The 21464-nt window shown below is 42.5% G+C and overlaps 1 protein-coding gene across 1 annotated transcript; it reads left to right on the forward strand.

Moving 5' to 3' along the window:
• Window positions 1–12877: 12877 nt before the first annotated feature.
• FGF6 (fibroblast growth factor 6) lies at window positions 12878–16878 on the forward strand. Its single transcript, XM_062490962.1, has 3 exons — window positions 12878–13217; window positions 14124–14227; window positions 16196–16878. The coding sequence occupies exons 1-3, from the start codon at window positions 12878–12880 to the stop codon at window positions 16370–16372; spliced, it is 621 nt and encodes a 206-aa protein (XP_062346946.1). The 3' UTR covers window positions 16373–16878.
• The last annotated feature ends 4586 nt before the right edge of the window (window positions 16879–21464 follow it).

Here is a 21464-nt window from a genome sequence, read left to right on the forward strand (position 1 = left end):
TTGGGCACTGACCTGTATCCTGTTGGCAGAGGATGAGACTAAGGAGATTCTGGACTAGGATGTTTCTTTCCTGTGGACTGATAACTCCAAAGTGGCATTTGTTGCAATTTCAAGAATCATGTTGTAATAAAAGATAAATGTCTGTACTTGGCTGGTAGCAGCTGAATTTTGCCTCTTGCTTTGTTTCAGCACAGGATTGATGATTAATTCATTGCATTTATCTGACAGACATTCAGTATAACTGTATGAAATCTACAGGAATATATAGGTGATTCTCATACATAGGTAGTAGCAATAAGAGCTTATGCTAGGAATGGGGTCTTCTGACTTCTACAAACATTTTCTGAATTTTCTCAATGACTTCTAAAATAATGTGGAGCACATCAGGTGTTTCCTTGGAATAACCAATGGAATTTGCCATAGTGACCATGGAATAAAATATTACTGCCTCATTTTACTGTTGCAGAAAAGAAAGACTTGAATTAAAGATTTACCCTGTTGCATTTTGTAGATCATGGAAGTGTTTAAAAAAAAACTAATCTACACTTGTAGCAATAATTAGAAATTTCAAAGTATTATTTCTTCCTTTTTTTTTTTTTTTTACTGTTTGCTTTTTGCTTTATTTCCAGACTTCACATTGGCAAGTTTATCATATGAACAACTTTATAGGAACACTAAAGTGTTCTGGACCCTGTTAAACAGATAAAATCTGCTGCTTATGAATTATTAACATTTTATGACTAATCAGAAGTGCCAGGGAGACAGCTCAAGATGCAGCTATGAAATTTCTTGGGACAAACTTGAGTCCAGTCAAAAAAAACCCAACCAACCCCCCCCCCCCCCCATCTCCCCCCCATCTCAGTGATGAGGGAGAAGGGGGACACTAGGTGCTGCTTTTCCCCCCATCATGGACAATCTTGGAACTCAGCTGTAGAACCAGGAGCTGAAAGCAGCCCTTCCATGGCCACAGGGAAAGTTCTGTCTAGAACTGGGATTCTTGGGATTGCCAGAACCACTGGGCTCACAGCAAAGCAGCTGTGGAGGTGAGGGTTACAGGTGGTGGGATTTCCAAATCCACAGTTCTGCTGTGCAGGAATCATGGGGATCCTGGCAGGCCTGGCTTTGAATAAGAAACATTTTCCTCTCTAGTGCTGAAATTCTGCATTGGAAACTGGAGAACCTGGAAGCTAAATCCCAAATTATTTTCTGTCTCCATCATGATTTTTTTGAATGTTATTTAGCTTAATTAATGCAAAGACTGAAAAAAATCCATTTTGGAAAAGCTACATAATTAAAAATTCTCATGGAGAACCAAAGGAATATTTACCATTTCATGATGATTATAAAGTCACGGTGTGATTAACAGACTCAGCTTAGTATTTTTATCAAGTCTTGCATGCTGCAGGAAGCCATGTTAGTGACCCAGCAAACATCTCTTGCTGAGCTGTCAAATACTTTCTTTTCCTATGCCAGCAGCTTCTAAAGAAGAATCATGCAAGTAATGTGACCTAATTTGGTGTTCTAGAAAAGAAGGATGTAAATTCCTCTAGAAGGAGCTGGATTAATTCTGTTAACAGCTCATTTTACATTGCTGGCCTTAAACTGAAATCAAACTCTGGTCCCAGAAAAGCAAGTGCTCTGACACTATTCTGTCTGGGGAAGGTGTGGTGGCAGAGCTATTGCTTTTTAGAAGTTTTAAGGTTTACCTGTGTATGAAAAAGAGCTGTGTTGCCTACTTATATTAGTTTATATTTTCTTTCAGTCAGTAAATCTACCAACAAGGAACACCAACAATTCTTGGGCAAATACCTTGCTTATACTTCTAGACTCTTTCGTAATAAAAATTATGCCTGGTATTTTTGCCAAAGCATGAAGACTCCATTTAATTTAGTAGCACTTGGGTGAAACTGCCACTAATTTCTAGGAAAATAACTCAGCTTTTTGCCTTTTGTTTTTGAAATGTTTGTTTTCAGTCCTCAGCAGACTGCATCTAAACTTGTCATCAGAAGAACCAGTTGGTCTTTGATACTGGAATGAACAAACAATATCTTGTGCTGAGGTTTTGGAAAGTCAAAGTCGAAGGAATAGTATGGGAAAACTATTAATTCTGCTTGCTTAAGTATGACCCTTTGTTAATGCTGAATAAGCCTGCCAAAGGCAATCCTTGTCTGGAAGATCCATGACAGAGCATTTAATATTCCCATTTTTCATACCCGTTCTCAAGGAAGTGGTGCTAACAGCAGATTTTTAGCTGTCTTTGGAAAAACGCAGAATATAGAGATGGGCTGACCTAAGCTGTACTTTCTGTTTGGTCTGTGCTTGGAAGCTGTAGAATAGAGGCTGCAGCTTATGGTGTAAAGCCATCTTAGAAATTCTGTTTCAGTCATGAAAAGCTGTTCAAGATTAAGAGGAAAATGACTTAATGGGCATGAGGTGTTCTATTTGTATGTGCAGTGCAGATCCCTTGGAAGCGTGACAGTATTTAATGCCGTGAAAATGTCGTGTAAAATTACACGCATGGCTTGAATCAAATAAAAAATTCTTGCCATGGGGAGAGGTGAGGAGCAAATGCCATTGTTTAGGTTTTTTATCTTGCTTATGGTGACCATTGTAAACTGCAGGTGCCCTTTACAAAGTCTGAACTGAGGTTATTGCAAGGAACTGCAATAACCAAGAGTCTGGATTTGTCAAGGATATAACTTAGTGCCCTTCGCCTCTTGTCACCAGCTCTGCAACCTGTCTCTGTTTGCTTCTGTGGGAACTGGTGACAAACAGGAGGGGAAGAATGCAGGCAGTTACATACATGTACAGACCTTGTCCTGCCAGGTGCCTCTACCCTGCTGCAATGCCAGAAGTGTGTCACTGTTAGAAGGTGGCACTGCCTGGACAGGTGGGAATTGTACCCGAGGCCTTTTCTTCTGAATAGTTCACTCCGGACAGCAAAATCTTAATCATGAAAGAGTTATTTTATAACTTCTTCTGTTGTATGAGTTGTGAAGGAAGCCACAGAAGGTGATTATGGACAACCATTTGGGTCCAGGCAGATGTGCTTCATCTCCAGTTGGCTTAATAAATTGATTGATTTAAAATCTGCAGCAAGGATGACCCCATGGAGAAAACCTCTACATTCCTTCGAGAGGTACCTTCCATGAAAGACCAAGTCTTGGGGGAAGAAATCCTTAAGTTAAATTAATTCAGGTTTAGATGAAGGGTAAAGAGAGTCATATTCTCCAAGGTACTATCAGATCTTTCCTAATGGGCATTGGCTGACTCTTAATAGTGCCAAGATGAGAGCATCTTTGAGATCCAGTGGTTTCAACAGGAGTTCAAGGCCCATGGCCCCTGGGCAGGAACATATCAGGTACATACCAATTTAGGAGTATCTTGAACTGGGGAGTTACCAGAGTTGAAGCTGGTTTGGTTGTCTCCCAAAAGTCTTATTTTAAGCTCCTTAAACTGAACCATAACAGCTCCTGCCTGGCATAAATTATAATCCTCCAAATGTTCTTTACTCTCTCATGCAAGTCATTTATAGTGACTGTTTCAACTCTGTTCCAAAGAGCAGTTTTATATCCCAGCAGAAATAGCCTGACCCCACAAACAGGGGCTGCTTCCTTCCGCCACTCCTTGTGTATGCAGTACCCAAGTTATCGGAGTGCTCTGTGCCTATTCCCACAGCGGAAGTCCTGGCCAGCCAAGCCTCCCTTTTTGAGAAATGAATCTCTCGCTCCTCTCACCAGTCAAAGATGGAAATTGGCAGGAGATTGGCTCCAAGCTTGACCAGCTACACAAAAGGATGTGCATGCTTCTGTTGAGTAGTTGTTTGGAAATCGCTGCCTGACCACCAGTTGTTATCTTGGATGTGTTTTTAGCCATTTTGGGCAGTTCTCCCTGCCCATTGGAAGTGGTTCTTTCTTTCAAGCAGTCCATAAATCATGAGCAGTAAGTTATGCAAACTGATGTTGCTACATGCAAAATGGCACATGCCACATTTATATCTTACTTTTGCTTACAGTGGGAAATATTTTGCTGCAAGAGGACAACAACATTTTCTAGTTTTCTTTTCCCCATGATTATTTTACAGCAGGTAGGTATTTATGGATGAGGACAATCATCCCTTTTGCCTGGGTATGAGACCCAGCAGGTGAGTCAGCACCTCCTAATGGCTGAGAAGTGGTGACCCCTAGGGGTCTGTAATGGGACCAAGTAATTTTTGATGTCTTCATCAATTACATGGACAGTGGGATTGATTGCACACTCAGCAAGTTTGCAGATGGCACCAAGCTGAGGGTGTAGTAACACACCTGAAGGACAGGATGACATTCAGAGGGACCTGGACAAGCTTGAGAAGTGGCCCAGCTCTGGGGGCTCAGCACAGGAAGGACATGGAGCTGCTGGAGCCAGTGTAGAGGAGGGACACCAAGGAGATCAGAGGCTGCCCAGAGAGGTGGAGGATGCCCCAACTCTGGAAACATTCAAGGTCAGGCTGGGCAGGGCTCTGAGCAACCTGATCTGTTGAAGTTCTCCCTGCTCATTGCTGGGGGGTTGGGCTATGTGGCCTTTAAAGGTCACTTCCAGCCCAAATGATTTTATGATTCCATGAAAAAGGCATCAAGAATTTGGAAGGGCAGGCTCTGTACAATACATGGTGGAGCCATGTCTTTTTTGTATTTTCTTCTTTTTACTCGTGATGCTGTCACAAGTAGCTCTTTAGAGAAACATTATGCCCACTAATAACTGGCATGCTGGATCACCTACTTCTGCCTAATCCATCTTAATTTTTATAGTGGAATCATACACAGCCAGACCTGCCAGACACTTGAAGAAACAAAGCATGGAAAACATAAAGCAGTCAAAGAGAGGTAAGGATGGGCCAAGCTGTAGTGGCATAAGAGCCTTTAACATCCTTTTTGTGTTAGGAAGGTTTAATATAAAGTACAGCAACCCAGGACCTATTAATGTGCACTCCTTTGGCCAGTCCTTAAACTGGCTCCTTGAGGTGGTGATTATTGTGTCATAAGCACCATTAAATTTCACAACGTTATTTCCATGAGAGGTTATTACACATTAAATTACAACATTCCCATGCATCCAGGCTTCTTGTAACAGTAGGAGAAATGGTGGGCTGGAGAAGACAGCTGGGTTTGCACGTGGTCTATGTCAGTTTACTTAAGCAGAACCATTTTACTGCTGCTGGAGGAATGCAGCAAAAGGTCAATGCTGAAACTCCACTAAAGTAAGCTGAGCACACATTCCATCTGCCAACATATGCTCACTTCTTACTTGATCAAAAAAGAAATTTCAGAGCTCTGCTGCATGCTTGCCTTGACCCTGCTCCACACCGCCTGTCCAGTGGGCATGAGACAAACCATTCTCTAATCCTGCGTGGAATACGCATTCTGCTGAAAGGATGCTTGGAATAGCTGCACAGCAGCAGCAGCGTAATCCTAAACTGGGCCCGTGCACAGGGAGAAGTGCAGGACATCATGGAGAGGGATGTCAGGAGAACTGTTACATGAATGCATGAAATGTATGAGTTAATTTCCTAGTCCTGTACACCCATCACAACCTGACCCTGTCCAAATGAGACTCATTTTCACAGGGGAAAAATAAACTCAACATTGTCATTCAGTTCTTGCATTTTCTTTGCCTGTCGTCTTCAAATGTTTCATCTTCTGGTGTCTGCCTGATCTGGTCAGTGTCAGAGTAGGAATTCTGTACTAACAACATGCACAAGGAGCTGCACCAACTTAACTGGGCTGTTAAAAATTGCAGAAGCGAAGCTCTTGTAGCTACAAGAACTTTTGGCTGATTTAGAACATGCCCTCATAACATCACTTGATAAAAATAAGACTTGGGCTTTTTAATAGAACAAATTACTTAGGTTTTATATTTAACCATGGTCACTGTTAAAGCTATAACTGGTTTTCAGAATATTTTAGGAATCTGATCTTGATCTTCCATATGTTAAAAACCATCACAACAAATACCTTACACTGCGGTTCCTGACAAAGAAATAACAATGTGGCTGCAGCCTTAAACACAAAAAGTTTGCACTGGACTCAGATTTGCTACAGTTCAGAGTGACTACTAGAAATTATCATTTCAAGGCAAAGAAGGAAATGTCCTTGAACCAGAGAAACTCACAAACCTGCACAATTTTTTGTAGAGAGAGTACTGATGTTCTAGTTACTCGCAACCAGCTCTTCAACAGATCCCAGACTCCGCTGGGAAAAATGGCACCAGTGTTGAGGTCTCCTTGATGCACTGAAAGCAGAGGATATTTTGACACTGAGAGGCGAGCTCCTTTCTGAAAACAGGACTTGCAGTCTTTAAAAATAATATGGAACAATGATGGTAATCAACCAGATTAGAACTGCATTTACTCGTCTCACATTGTCTTTGGGCTGTGCCTTGGGGGGAAGATTCAAGTCCATTTAAGTGTATTGTATAGTCATGGATTATGAGGAAACATATAAAAATGCACAGAAAAACATAAGTGTAAAAAGATGAGGCTAAAGAATGAGATCTTTGCTGGCAGAAACCAAGTCAGTTTTTTACATGTTGTATTTTACTGTTGTATTTTACTGTTGTATTTTACTATGTGTGATGACCACATAGAACCAAATCACAACAAACAATAATTTGGCGAGTGGAAACAATATCCTGCATGAATGTGGGAGGCATCTGAGGAAGAATCCATCACTACTCTCAGATAAGTAAGTTTACTTTCCATAACCTGCAAGCCTACAGTTGACAACAATAAATTGTAGGAAAAGTTGATACAATGAGGGTAGGGCTGGCATGCACCTAGCCCCTGAAAAGCTGGAATTTGCAGGATTCTTTTGCAGCCTGGCATTAAGAAATGCAGAGCCTTGACCCTGGGAATACATTATTCCTGGCAATAACCCTGGCTGGGCACTGATTGATTGGAGAGTATCTTTCCTTTGAGAAGAGGCTGGGGATCATGGTGCAGAGAGCTGAACCCAAATTCGTAGTTGCGGTGAGGCAGTACAGCCACAGACTGGGATGTATTAGCCCAAAGGTGGCCAGGAAGTAAAGGGGTGAGGGAAGGGATTATTTCCCATCACTGGCACATCTGGTGTGCTATGATTAGTTTAGGGCATCCTAGCACAGGAGAGAAGTCAATAGATTGGAGGAAGTCTAGTAGAGAACTCCAAGGATGCACAGGGAGCATGTGGAAGGTGTTCAAGGAGAGGCTGAAGGTGTTCTCAGCAGCTTCTGAAGGATCAAGAGACTGCTAAGCTGTTTGGAGCATTTTTGACCGAAGGGAAAAAAGCTTATTTTTGCCTTGGAAAGATGCCTTATGAATAAGGTCCTGGCTATCATCAGGGAAGTAATTCTGTCATCTTTCTGTGAAGAATTCAGAACACTGTGTCATAAATGCATTCCTTCTTCAAGCACAGAAGATGCCAACAGTGTGCAATACTAACAGATCTCTGCAGGAACTGTGCAGGTCTCATAGAATGAACAGAGTGCAGAAGTGCAGAGTGGCAGAAGAAGAAAGGTGGAGATGTCAAAACCATGATCCTTTCTGTGGAAATTAAATGACAAATCACAACTTGAATGATGAATTAAACAAAAAACAACAACGACAACAACAAAAAACAAACCTTGAAAAACCCAGGAAAAACCCAGGACTGCACAAAAGGTTTCAGAATTCTCTTTTGAAATATGAGAGAGGATCCAGACCAATGGATGAAGAATTGACATGCAAGAGAAAGTTCTCAACTGAGCTAGTGGTGCACAACACAAGTAAGGCACAATTACCTGGCAAATGACAGAAATTGCCTTTAACCTTCTGTGGTCATTACATTATTTAATCTGAATAGTTCTAGGGTCAGGAATCACACAGAGGTCAACTGGGCCACTGGACAGAATCTCAACACTGACAACAATAAAAACAAGGGGCTTTTTGGCTTTCCTACTCAAAATGTTACTTAAATGCGGCATTTAGCATCCCTGTTCCTGCAGTGTCCCTGTTCCTGCTGTAATGAGAAAACTGTGCATGAAACAAACAAACCAAATTAAACATGTCCCTTGTCATTCATCTCTTCTAATAAATAACACCAGGCAGATCCCTGTGGGGGTGGTGGCTGTCACTTCTGTTTTCTTCAGCTTGGCCTTTTACCCTTGGACTGCCTGTCCTTGCAGAGTGGGAACAGCTGAGGAGGTGATGAGAGAAGCAGTGTGGGCTGGTGGGCACAATACCAGGTGGGAAGCCACAGGTTCACCGTGGAGTCACCACTCTGACAGTCTGACAGTCATTCCCATTTCTGTGGGACATGGAGATGGAGACCTGGCCAGCTCAAGAGACAAAGATGAGCATATTTGACTATGTCTGTGATTGATGTACCTTCTGCAGAGAATGAGTTCTGCATGAATAAGCAGTAAATCAAGATCTTTTTCCAAGCAAGCTAGCATCCTCCTAGTCCTAAATCCTCCAGAGTATCCTGGGGGAGTAGATCCATTCTCCCACTTCCTTCCAAAAACAAAATAGCAGGAAGCTGTTCTGTGATTTGTGTTTGCCTGTAAGAAATTGGCATGTGAAATCTCAGTGAGAGATTACCCTGTAGAGAAATGGGAAGATAATTATTTGAGATGACTCTAAGTTATTAAATTTACATACTCTCCTGTCCAGGTGTGTCTGAGTGGCCTAAGCAGGACCTCTGTGTGTGTGACAAAATAGAGATTCCCTGTCTTGGCTCCCTCATGACTCGTGATGACAAACCATGTTTGAGCAGGTCTTGTACATGCTTTAGGAGTCAGCAGCTGCAATAAGGGGATAGTTTTGGGTCAGAAGTTTGCTTGCTTCAGCCTCCAAGAGCTCATCAGCTGCCAAGGCTCTTAGGTAAGGTTGCTGCCTGCTGTGCTGTTTATTCATTTTGGGGATCAGTGTGACAATAAATCTGCCTCCCTGTTGGGTAATGGGAAGAGAAATAACAAATATAGTGTGCTACAACCCTTTTTGTCACCCTCCTGCTACCAGAGCTCAGGTCTGCTGATTAATCATCTATTCTGTGGTCCTATGCAAAATAGCCTTGATGCCAACAACACCCTCTTCAGTGCTACCAGTTCTACAGTTCGGTGGGGTCCTTGGGTGTCACTACAGTCCTGCAACCCTTGCTCTGTTATTTTTTTTTCTGCTGCTTTCAGATTGTGATTCATATTTCATTCATAACAGTCCTGGTATCTGTATTACAAATCTCTCCATGCTGGCCAACACACCCCATTAACCTAAAGATAATCAGATGGGGCTCCATGGTCATACTTGGCCTTACAGATTTTTATACAACTTTCCCAGCCTGCAACACCTGCCCTGCCACAAAAGGCAGATTTATCATCTTGAAATCTTCCTTCTCCACCGTCCTCCACCAGCTTGGGTCTTCGCAGGCAAGGTGAACAATTTTAGTCCATCTTTCTGTGTTTGAATGAGGAATTGCTCTTTACAGGCCTTAAAATAGGGAGACACTTTTAACAGATTTGAAAATGGAACTTAGGACCGTAAGTCATCACACATTTTTTGAAAGACGTGCTCTGCATCCATATCATGTTACTGCTCAGCTGCAGGACTTAGACGATTTGAAAGTGGATCTGAACTACTGTGCTCCAAAGCACAGAGGTTATTTTAATATTGTGCTGAAATACTGACAATGAAAACTCGTTGCTTAAGTTAGGCAGTGAGCACTGTCACCCCAGGTCATAAGAGTTTGAGTAAGCAGAGTTTGATTGCTGAAGTAAATTTTTACCATTTTGGAGTTCACAGGTTTTTTTTTTACTGCAAATACTGTTGGTGTCTCCCTTCTAAATTTCACTGGGCACGTGAAGCCAGGACAACATGCTACCTGAAAATCAGAAGGTTACAGAGTGTTTTCTGAAAACAGGCACTTCATGGGCCAAGAGGATAAGTTTAAGCACAATTACACGTATTTTAGAGCAAACAGGGCTTGCCTAATTGAATCAGAAGCTCAAGAATTTACATGGCTGTTCAGAGGGTAATACACAGAAACTCAGCAACCTGCTGACCACAGATCCAGGTGGAGAATGGTTCAAGACTCATTTCAACTCTGATGCAGAATTGCTGAGAGGTACAAGATTGCAGAATGCTCTTCATCTTCTAGCTCAACACACTTGGTCTGGGGCCAGACATCAGGACTTCTGGTCTTAAGAGAACCAGGTGTTCCAGTGAAGTCACAAATTTTAGTTTAAACCAAATTTGGTTTGGTTTACAGATCAGGCAAGAAAAGTACTGATTTTTTGCAATCAAGTAATCTGTGCACCCTTTCCATACAGAATGCTATCAGATGAACTTGCTCAGCAGGAAACTGCTGGAGCAAGGCTGTATTCTGGATCACCACAGCCCTCAGCAGTCAGTTTCCAGCTGGACTGACTAAAAGACAAAGCAACGCATCCCATAGACTTGTCAGAAATTATCCTTGCTTGTTTGTTTGTTTTGTCTGACCATTTGGTTTTACTTCTAGGATCAAAGGTACTCAGATGAGACATGGTGCATCCCACAAAGTGTTCCTTTAGCATGTGCCATCAGGACACCTTGGAAGGAATCTGCACTGGCAGATGTGCCAGCAAAATTTAGAGGAGCTTGTTTAGCCCATGGTTTGTCTTTACTATGAGAAACCTGATGAATGAAACATAAAGATGCAAAGGTGATTAAAACTGAGAGTGGAAATCCAGCTCTGCACCCACTACACTTGAAAAGTTCTCTAGAACTCTAGGAAAGGAAATATTACAATTCATGTTTTTACAGTGATGGCTCTGAGATCAGGTAGTGTTGCCAGGAGTCACATGCATTGGGAATGGGCAGGTCTTGGACTGCAGCATAAGAAAAACTGGGAAATCAGTGCTGCATGCTTGTAACAGGGACCCTAGGCTTTATTTCCCAGTGATGTTGGCTTCTTATGAAGACTGCAGCTATGATAGGAGGGTGTAAAACTTTATTATTATTCCTTCCTAAAAATTATATATGTCCTTTACATAGATGAAAAAAATCATCAGATAAAGTAGAAAGCAGGAGTGAAAAGGATCTGAGGATTTTCTTTGTCAGCAAAAGATATCCTTCCTTTGGCCACCACCCCAAGCCTGCCAGAGTTCAGGGAGTGTTTGTACAAGGCTCTCAGGCACAGGGTGGGATTGTTGGGGTATCCTCTGCAGAGCCAGGCATTGGACTTGCACGATCCTAGTGGGTCCATTCTAGCTCAGGTTATTATGTGATTCTGTGATAGTCCAAGTTCAGCTTCAGCAAAGGCACAGAGACCTTGAAATGTCATCTGGCACAAGCCAGGGCCGAGCCCTGTGGGTGCCAATTATTTTATAGGTGAGTCTGTCTCCTCAGAGCAATCAGTATTCGCATACCTCACTGACTCTGACTGTTCACCTGCCTCAGGGCTTCCAGGGGCTCCCCTTCAACTCTTGGGGCTCGTGCTGGGGACTCAGTAGTGCCCCAGGCCTTGTATTACACCTCTGCTAATGTGAAACTCTGTCACACTGGGTGTGCTCAGTTTAATTATGCTTCCAGGTACTCTCCTCATTAGCAGGCTTCTCAAATTACACCTAGGATGCAAGACCTGTGCTATGAGAAGCTGACATATCGACAAAAGTATTTGTATAAATCTCAGCCATTTTCCTCTGACTTATGTCTTGGTAAATTCTGTGAAGCTGAGATAAAAGTCTAATCTGTCCAACTCCAAAGCAGCTGAAAGAGCATCAGTGGAAAATGAGGGAAAACAATTTAGACAGTCTGAGCAAATGGAAGGGGAGGCAAATTAACATGGTCATAAGTTATAAAAACAGCGAGTATTTAGCCTTGAGGAAAGGAGACAGTGAAACACTGGGAAGCTGTGGCCATCTCACTTTTTCCTCATCCTTAACACATCACCTATGACCTTGTCTTGCTCCTACAAATACAGTTGCCCCCCTGGAGGAAGCATACACACTCCCCAGGTAAATGTGGTCATTTGGAAGCCGCCTCAGTGAAAAACATGAAAGCCTAATGTTCCCAGATACATGTCACTGCAAGATCAATGCTCCAGCCTGTGTGCCCTGCTCAGCAGAATTCTGGGTGGGATAAAACCAGCAGGAGCTGGGGCTTCTGTCCCTGCAGCATGGCTTACCTCTCATTTAGCCAGCCAGGAGCACTCCCTGCAGAGTTATAGACAGAGGTTAGCATGTGGGTCGCTCAGTAAGAGGTTCCTTGGCTTTGCAGGGTGTGCACAAAAAGAGCTCTGGCCACCTCAAGATGATTGTCCCCAAGGATCGAGATGCCCCGACAAGCACCCGCCTATCGTGCCACCAAGGAAGTGGCTGCAAACCTCTCATTGCTCACTGATGAGGTCCAGAACTGTTTTTACACCTTCTTCTCTAAATAAGGAAGCTGCCTGTGAGGTCTCTGACTCCCCGACCAATTTGACTCCTTTGCTTCCTGCAGCCAATGAAATCCCACTCCTGCCTCCAGTCTTGGGTGACAGCACTCCAACCTCAGCAGGCAGGGAGGCCGGCAGGTTTGTGTTACAGCCCTGGCAGCCTCACCTTGGGTAGGCTGTTGATGTCAGAGTGATGATGCGGGCAGGGACAGCCCCTGCATTATAAAGATGGCTCAATCAAATATAACGGAGGCTGCCCAGCGGGAAGCAGGAGCTACAAACCATGGTCGCCACCAGTTGGAGTCCTGCTGGCCTGTCTCTGCTCCCAACCCAACTGCTATCGGGCTTTAGTTTCAGGTCAGCAAGCTCTATTTGCTTTCCAAAAATAAGCCTCTGCCACCATGCTGAAGGGAGAAAAACAAGAAGGGCGGTATTTTTAGGGCCATTAATTCTGACCACATGCCCAGGAGGTGAACTGGATGGCCACGGCACAAAGACTTCTCATCACTATGTCCTGCGACGCCAGCACTCACCGGACATTGCCTGCATTCCTTCTTCTGGGTTTGCTAGCCGGGATTGCAGCCACACACCCTGTTGTAAGCAGAACTAATGGCACATTGCTGGAGAGAGGATGGCAATCTCTGCTGTCCAGGTCCATGGCTGGGATGTCAGGGGAGAAGGCAGATGTGAACTGGGAGAGTGACTATTTGCTAGGAATCAAGAGGCAGCGGAGGCTTTACTGCAACGTGGGCATCGGGTTTCACCTTCAAATCCTCCCAGACGGAAGGATAAGCGGAGTTCACAATGAAAACCAATACAGTGAGTTGCATCCAGAAATGAAATAGAATAGATGTCACTTAATTGCTGTGAACTCTAGTAATCACCCTTCACAGAGTGAAAATGTTATGAATTGATATTTTTAATCTATGCTACATCTGTTGCCTTTTAAAAGTCTCTGGGATCAATAAACATGAGAACCCTTCCAGGTGGTACAAAATGCTTAGACAAATTTAGACAGAATTTATTTTTACCTGCTTTACTGCACAGATGAGAAAAGACAAACCAGGTTGAAAACTGACTCTCTGTTGCATTTTCTTGCTCCTCACCTTCTTGTTTGCCTTTTGAATCCGGGAGGTTTTTGCTGAGTCCAGAGTGCCAAAGCATGATTCTTAAATCCTAGCTGACCAGTAATTTTGGGATACTCAGTGTGTCCCATGGAAGGGGTTTGCTGGTCCTGGTTTGCTCGTTCTTGTGGGTGCTGTTCTGTTACCCTAAGTATTAAGGAAAGCATTAGTCATGTGGATTTGAATTTCCTGTAGAGGGCAGTTGCTGAAATCTTTTGCAGCAGATGTCATGTGGGACTTCAAAATGCAAGCCACACTTCTTTAAGGCTCAGTAAAAAACCTTTTGTAAATATAGCATACTACATAAAAATAATTTTCTTATTGAAAAGGTCCAGAGTTTGACAGATCAAAAGAGTTTGATAAAGCAAAAGGCTTATACAGAATGTGATTACAATTCTAGAATAATTATTTTCAAATCCTGTGACATGAGGAAAAACCCAAGATCTTCTATGAGTATATTTATTTTGCTGCATTAGGGAGATAATTCTTATAATGAATATATGACAAATTTGTTAGGGTTTATAAAAAGCCAATAACTGAATTGCCTTCCATTAGCTCTAGATTCTGTGATAACACTCCTATTAAACTCCATGTTTTTCAGGTCTCTTTGAAATATCCACTGTAGAAAGAGGTGTTGTAAGTCTGCTTGGTGTGAAAAGTGCTCTCTTCATTGCAATGAACAGCAAGGGCAGGTTGTATGGGACAGTAAGTACAAGTGCAAGTAGTTTTTCAGTTTAAACAAAAAGGTCTTGAAGTGGTTTGTTTTGGTTTAGTGTTTTGCTTTGTTTGTTTGGGTTTAGTTTGTTTTGGTTTTGTTTGTTTCAGTCTTTTCCTTACGGAAATCTCTGATTACAAGCAGAGAAAATAGCCCCGGTGTTACAGGGAGCCTGCCCAGCCTGCTGTCATCAGTGCTATTTAATGCAACGAGCAGTGTGGCTGTTACAGGGCTGGGATTTTAAAGCTTTCCTGTAAGACTATACAGGGGACACCTTAGGAAAATGAACATATTCTGCAAATAGTACAGATTAATTAGCTGGCTTTTTCTAAGGTCACAGGGCTGCAACACGTTGTAGCAGAGCTGAGCCCTGTTGATTCCATCCTGCATTGCATTATGTGTAGGAGAGGCACAATTATAGCTATTTCCAAGAGCTACCCTTAGTAAAATAATGACCACATGCTCCCTCCTACCAAAAACAACCACACCATCAAGAATAAATAGGAAGTCTACCCTACAAGGTCAACATGTGTGGCTGTGGTTATTTTAATAATCAGTTTTGTGAGATCAGTTGCAAAGGGTGAGAAAATAATAATAATAATAACTATTAACAGTGGTATGAAAAATCATACTGAAACACCACCATCCTCATCCAGACAATTTGCTATCTAAATGCAGTTTAACCTCTGAGATGTGAGCCAACACATCTCCAGTCTCAACATCCAGCAGAAAAAGTGCTTGTTAGGACGTGCTGTCTCTGAGCAGTAGACAAAATCAGCCCATCTCAAAGTAATGAATGGCACTGGCTGTGTCAATCTCTTCTGTAAAGGAACAGCAGAATCCTTTCCTTTGGAACAGCTGTAATTTCAACAAAGCATTGCAGTTGTTTAAAATAATGCCAAATGTTGTGAGGGACCTGTGGCTATTTACCAACCTGACTGATTCCTTCTCACACTCATAATGACAGTAGGACACTTTAAGGTCCCACTTCAGGAATATTCTTTCAATCACAAGTGAACACAAGCACCTAAAAAGTGCCACAAGTTCAACAGCTCTACTTAACTGGGTCTTCCTCAAGAAGGGCAGGGTCGGGCTTCAGAAATCCCTTTGATTTTCCCCCCTACTTTCAATACACTTTTGTTTATCTTCAAAGACACTTTCAAAAAGCTGCAAGAGATGTTCATTTTCCCTTGCACAGAGCAATGTGCTAAATTGAACTCTTATAGGCTTTGTGTTGTGTTATCACACAGATGCCCAAATGGAACTGCATTGGTGGCATCTCATGTGCCAGACATTTGAAGTCAGAGAATTATTCTGCTTTCTCTTTTAATTTCCTTTGCATCTGTCTCCTGCTTGTCCTTGCACCTCCTCTCCCAGATAACTCCCTCTCCTTGGATTTTCATATTTTGATATGGAAGAAATAAAAACTATTTTCCTAGCTTAGAACTGGCTGCACAGTTAAATATTACTAATGGTTTAAGAAAGATTTATTGCTAATCAAATCTCTTATTCAAGCAAGCAGTTGTCCCTGGACATTGCTGTTTGGAAAAGCTCTGAAGGTTTTGACAGCCAGCATATAATTTTTTAATAAATGACAGAACTTCTGGCAGAGGGGAGGTCTTAAATAAAGCTGTTGTTTGGGTGAGAGGGTGAAATGCTGACAGAAATCATTACTTGCAAAAAAAATTAAGAAATCCATGATCTATAATGAATTAACTCGATCTGCCACAGGAAATACACAGTCCATTATCTGGACAGGTGGCATCTGAGTTCATCTGACACCAAATTAGCACCGAAGAGGGAGATTTATTGTTGGCTGCAGTGGCTGTGGCACCACCTGTTGCACACTGCAACGAGTCCTGGTGTAAAAATGCAAGGAAGAAAAATGACCTGGGCCTTGGTGAAATATTGATTGTACCTGATTTGCATCCCCACCCCCTACCCTTGCTGTTCCTTAGGCTGTTTTCCAAGATGAGTGCAAATTCAAGGAAACCTTGCTGCCCAATAACTACAATGCGTATGAATCCAACGTTCACCGTGGTTCTTACATAGCCCTGAGCAAACACGGCAGGGTGAAGAGAGGAAACAAGGTTTCTCCTGCCATGACAGTGACCCACTTCTTACCAAGAATATGAGCACCAGAAAAACAGAAGATTAAATCCCAGGACAAAGTGTTTCGTTTTGCACATGGGGAATAACCTCCCAGCTAAAGTATTTATACTGGTCATTGAAAAAAAAAAAAAAAAGAAATCTCTATATGTATGTGTATATTTGGATAAAAATATTTGTACGATATTCATTACGTAGCATATGAAATACAATGCTGCTTCTCTTCTACTCTGTACAAATTTTACATGGCTGTTTGCCTCCTTTGGTGCTGTACAGAGTAAAATGCAAGATGGAGTGCAAAGGAAGTTTTTGGAAGATGCAGAATGGCTGTGGGCAACCATCTAATCAATCATAGGTGATTTACTAAATATTATTTACCTCAGATATTAACCTGTTGTAGTGAGCTGTTTACATACCATGGGCCAAATCACCAGATGATTTTGCTGCACCAGAACTTCAGGCAGTTCATTCCATCTGAATACCTGCCTGCAACCCCCTCTACAGACTGCATCCTGTGCTGTCAAGTCCTCAACCTGTTTTGATAATTTAAGGTGCCAAATCTACAAATGTTTCTACACAAGCAAACTGTCTGTTCCTGGGGCCCCTCTGTCTCTGAAGGGATTCTCCAGGGTTTCCTCACATGGACTGGTTGGCAAAATGAAGACCTACAATCAATTTCTCATGGGAAGGGCCACAGGATAAATCACAGATGGGTCCCAAATGCAAAACTGATTTTGAGCTGAAGATTTTGAATGGAATTTTGTGAGCTTAGTTTAGACTTACTTCCAATATAGATGTGTACATCTTTAACATTAATATTTGTATATATATAGACATGGGATGTGTGAGTGTGCATCTATGTAATTACATACTTCTAATGAATCAGTCATCCCAGTGTCCTGATGCCCAGTTGCCTTTATGTAAAAGAAAAGTAATTTTTAAGGCACTCTATTTTATTTAGCTTGAATGTAATCTCTAAGAATTAGAACTGCTCTGTGGGATACATTTTATAAAATATAAGAAATTCATAGAAGCTTCCAGCAAAGGGTTATTTTAGAAAACTCTGTGTTGAATTTTCACTGTCTTAAGTACATTTGGTTCTTCTCTATCATACCTCCCTGAGGTATGAAGGACAGAGAAAGGAGGCTACACAAGCATACCTTCCCATGTTGGGACAGAGGAATTCGTGCCATAATTGCAATTTCTGTCACTTGCAAAGCATCAGTTTCAAAGACAACACAGCAAGCTGTATGAAACCCTCTTCAAAGCTCTCCTAGAAGCTGTACAAATGACACATAACCTTGCCTTGCTATTTTGACAACCCTTTTCAAGATCACCAATGAAGCCGCATTCTCTGTGCCTTTGAAAGAGTATTTTAAGAGGCCCTAAGTCAATAGTAACTATAAATGTCAGTTACCAGAAGCCTTGGGATTCCTGCATTGGTGGCGTGCTCCTAAATTTGAAACTAGATTCAATGCAATGCCAGAGCATGAGCATTTTCAGCATAGATGGACCATGCTGCTGCAGAAGTGAATATCTGAGTGCAAGATTATCTCCCACGTCCAGCCAAAATGGGGCCATGTCCAGCCTTGACATGCCATTCTATTTGCAGGGGCTGTCTATTCGTGATGAATTTGAGCCTTCTGACATGCATGAGAGACACTGTCAGGGCCAGATCCTCAGCTGGAGTAAATCAGCCCAGGAAAATGATCAGTTTATAGCTGCAGAAGATTTGGCCCAAAGGACATACCCACAAGGATGTACCCACTGCCACCATTCCAGAGAAATTGTCAATGCAATAGTTTCGTGAAAAAGATACAGTTTTCCAGCACCTCTAGTGTGACTTATACTTGAATTTATCTGGTTCAAATGTAAGTGATGATCACAGTGTAAATGAAGAGGGGAAAAGAGTGGAATGCTGGTCACAGTACAGGAATGGGATGCTTCAGAAGGAAAAAAGATGGAAGGAATTGCTCTTCATTTTCTGGTCTTGTAGTAGTTCAGAGAGAACCCAAGATGACACACTTTGTTCACCCACAATGTGTGCAGTTTTCTTTGGAAAATGTGCATTTGAACTGAAAAATCAGGATGTTTTGAGTGGGGAGAGAGTGGGTCAAAGAAAAGTTTGGAGGGTATCAGGCAGTACATTGATCTAGAGCCCCTGGAGGTACAGGGAGCTGTGCTGAAATACATTAGCTGGCAACCTGTATCCTGGTGTTATATTCCTAATTGTCTTTGAAATGAAGTTTGAAAAGGATGGAAGAGTCCAGGGATGTAGCAGGAAATAGAGTTCAAATGCTGGCACACAAGTTTGTTTCTGATCACAGCTTAATCCAGCAACCTTATGACAGGATAAAGTCTGTTCCCTCTTAAACCAGGGCAGCCTAGAGAAAGTGATTGTTGCCAGGACTGGTAAGCATTGGAACAGTGTGCACAAAAGGTGGGAATCGGACCTACTGGCTCCATTTTGCACACACTGGTCAAGTGAGGACAACCCGTAGACCAGGTCACAAGAAGCAAGAACAAGAGAAAACGTCCTCAAGCCATGACAGGGGAGGTTCAGGTTGGAAATGGGGAAGAATTTCTTCACTGAAGGGGTGGTCAGGCATTGGAACAGGCTGCCCAGAGAGGTGGTGGAGTCACCATCCCTGGAAGTATTCAGGAAATGACTGGATGCGGCTCTGGTTGACAAGGTGGGGGGTTGTCAAAGGTTGGGCTTGATGATCATGGAGGTGTTTCCAATCTCAGTCATTCTGTGATTCTGTAAATCTGTTTAGTCACAGCCTGCTAGGCTGAGACTGTTCTTATGAACTGCAGAGCGTTTTGGATACAGTTTTGGTGGGCATTTGGAAAGCCCCCATCAGTCACTCTGCTGAGTTACTCTTTATATCACTGCTTTTTTCCTCATTAGACCTCATTGCCAGCCAGATCAACATGGAAATCACAGCTGAAATCAAAGAAGGGTATGTGACTACATAAAGAAAACTCATGAAACTAAAGGGACTTCCCAAATCAGGGCCAAATTAGGAACTTCAAAACATATCTCATCTCAAGTGTGTATTAACAGTGGTCATGCCATGGGCTATGGGCTTTGGAAGCATAGCTGTGATTGCTCCACATCTGCCTGTCATGCCCTCATTTTGCACACGGGATTCTCCTGTGGAGTTGATGCCTATTTTTACAGTTTAGCCTTCCTCAGGCAAACCCCATAACATTCTAAAACTTAATCCACCCCTGTTAGAAAGCAGATTTGGCTGGAACTGAATCATGTTCTTAAGTAAATGTATTTTTCCCACGTATGCAGAGACACAGACACACACACAGTGGAAAAACAGAGTAATATTTGTATACCTCACTAACTATTTCAATTCCAAGATTTTATTTTGCACAGTAAAATGGTGCCAAAGTTCTCAGATTACTTTTTTTTTTTCACTAAAATATACCTCATGTTCTGACTCAATATGGACTCACAATTGAGACGGTAAATTTGCAAGGAACACAAGACTGTCCAATCGTTTGTGAAATTGCTTCTATTTTTATATGTATGTGCTGCGCACAATAGTGTAATGTATTCATAAAATAAAATTTTATACATTTTTGGTAGTGTTTGGACTCTAAATCCCTCTTTACATTTGGGGTTTTTTTCCTTGATTCAGAAATGCTGTGTTAGCTTCTCCTCCAAACCTAGTTTTTATTCACCTCTAGAACCAGAACATGTATCAGTATACTTCAAATTTGTGTAGGCCTTTGTGTAATTCAGGTTTCTTGCCTGGGAAGTGTGCAGGTGGCAGGAGGCATAAGAGCCATGCTCCCTTACCACTCTGTCCTCTCAATCTGGGGGGATGAAAAATCTCCCAGGAATTTTGGGGACAAGAGACGGTAGATAAGCCTCACACCTCTATGAAGAATAGGAAACATCTTGCTGAGTTTACCTCATCTTCTGCTTCCTCACAGGTAATTAGAAACTCAATAATGTCTCCACAGATATTTAGATGGGAAAGGACTTTTGGAGGGCTTGAATTCAACCTCTTAGATGAGTGCAGGACCAGCTTCAAAGCTAGGGGAAGATATATCAGGAAGATCCCATCTATGCATCTCCTGCAAGAAAGGTAACTTCTTCTCCCACTCTATTGACAGAGGTTTGTAGCTGACAGGACCAAGCAGCACCAGGCTCCTGCAGCTGTCAGGAGAAAAATGCTTTAATTTGTAGGAAAGCTGAGCTTTTTTCCTCCTTCACTATAAGCCCCAGGGCAGCAGGGCAGGAGAGATTCTGCCCCTCTGCCCCGCTCTGCTGAGACCCCCCTGCAGGGCTGCATCCAGCTCTGGGATCCCAGCACAGGAAGGACAGGGAGCTGCTGGAGCCAGCCCAGAGCAGGGACACCAAGGGATCAGAGGGATGGAGCAGCTCTGCTGGGAGGAAAGGCTGAGGGAATTGGGATTGTTCAGCCTGGAGAGCAGAAGGCTTTGGGGTGACTTCAAAGATGGAGGGAACTCTTTGCAAGGGTGTGGAGTGGCAGGACAAAGGGGAATGGCTTCACGCTGACAGAGTGGAGGTTTAGATTGGCTGTCATGTAAAAATTGTTCTCTGTGAGGGTAGGGAGGTCCTGGTACAGGTTTCCCAGAGAAGCTGTGGCTGCTCCATCCCTGGAAGTGTCCAAGGCCAGGCTGGACGGGGCTCTGAGAAACATGTGGTAAATATTGGCCATCTAATTAAAGATAGGCTCATAAAAGGAAATAAACAGACGCACATCTCTTTTTGCATTGGTTTTGGGGTCTTTTTTGTTTGTTTTACTTTTTGCATTTGCTGAAGCCACCCTGCTATCCATAAATTTGAGCAGTAGAGGTGACAATTAGGTCCCAAGCATCAGATTACTTTGTTCCTTTGAAAAATAGCCCAAATGCAAACTCTTGTGCTCCATGCTTGGAATCACAATGACTTGCAGAAGCCAAGAGGACATTTAGTTTCCTTGTCAGAACCAAAGATTAAAAGACGAAGTAAGAATCTCTTCCAGCTGCTGGAGAACTGAGGAGGATACTCAGTCTAAGATAAAATACTGGGCATCTCATATATTTAATACATGTAATGCAAACTGGAATTGCAGTGAACTGCAGTGAGCA

This window comes from Cinclus cinclus, chromosome 4 (assembly GCF_963662255.1).
Source record: "Cinclus cinclus chromosome 4, bCinCin1.1, whole genome shotgun sequence".
In the NCBI taxonomy this organism is placed as follows: Eukaryota; Metazoa; Chordata; class Aves; order Passeriformes; family Cinclidae; genus Cinclus; species Cinclus cinclus.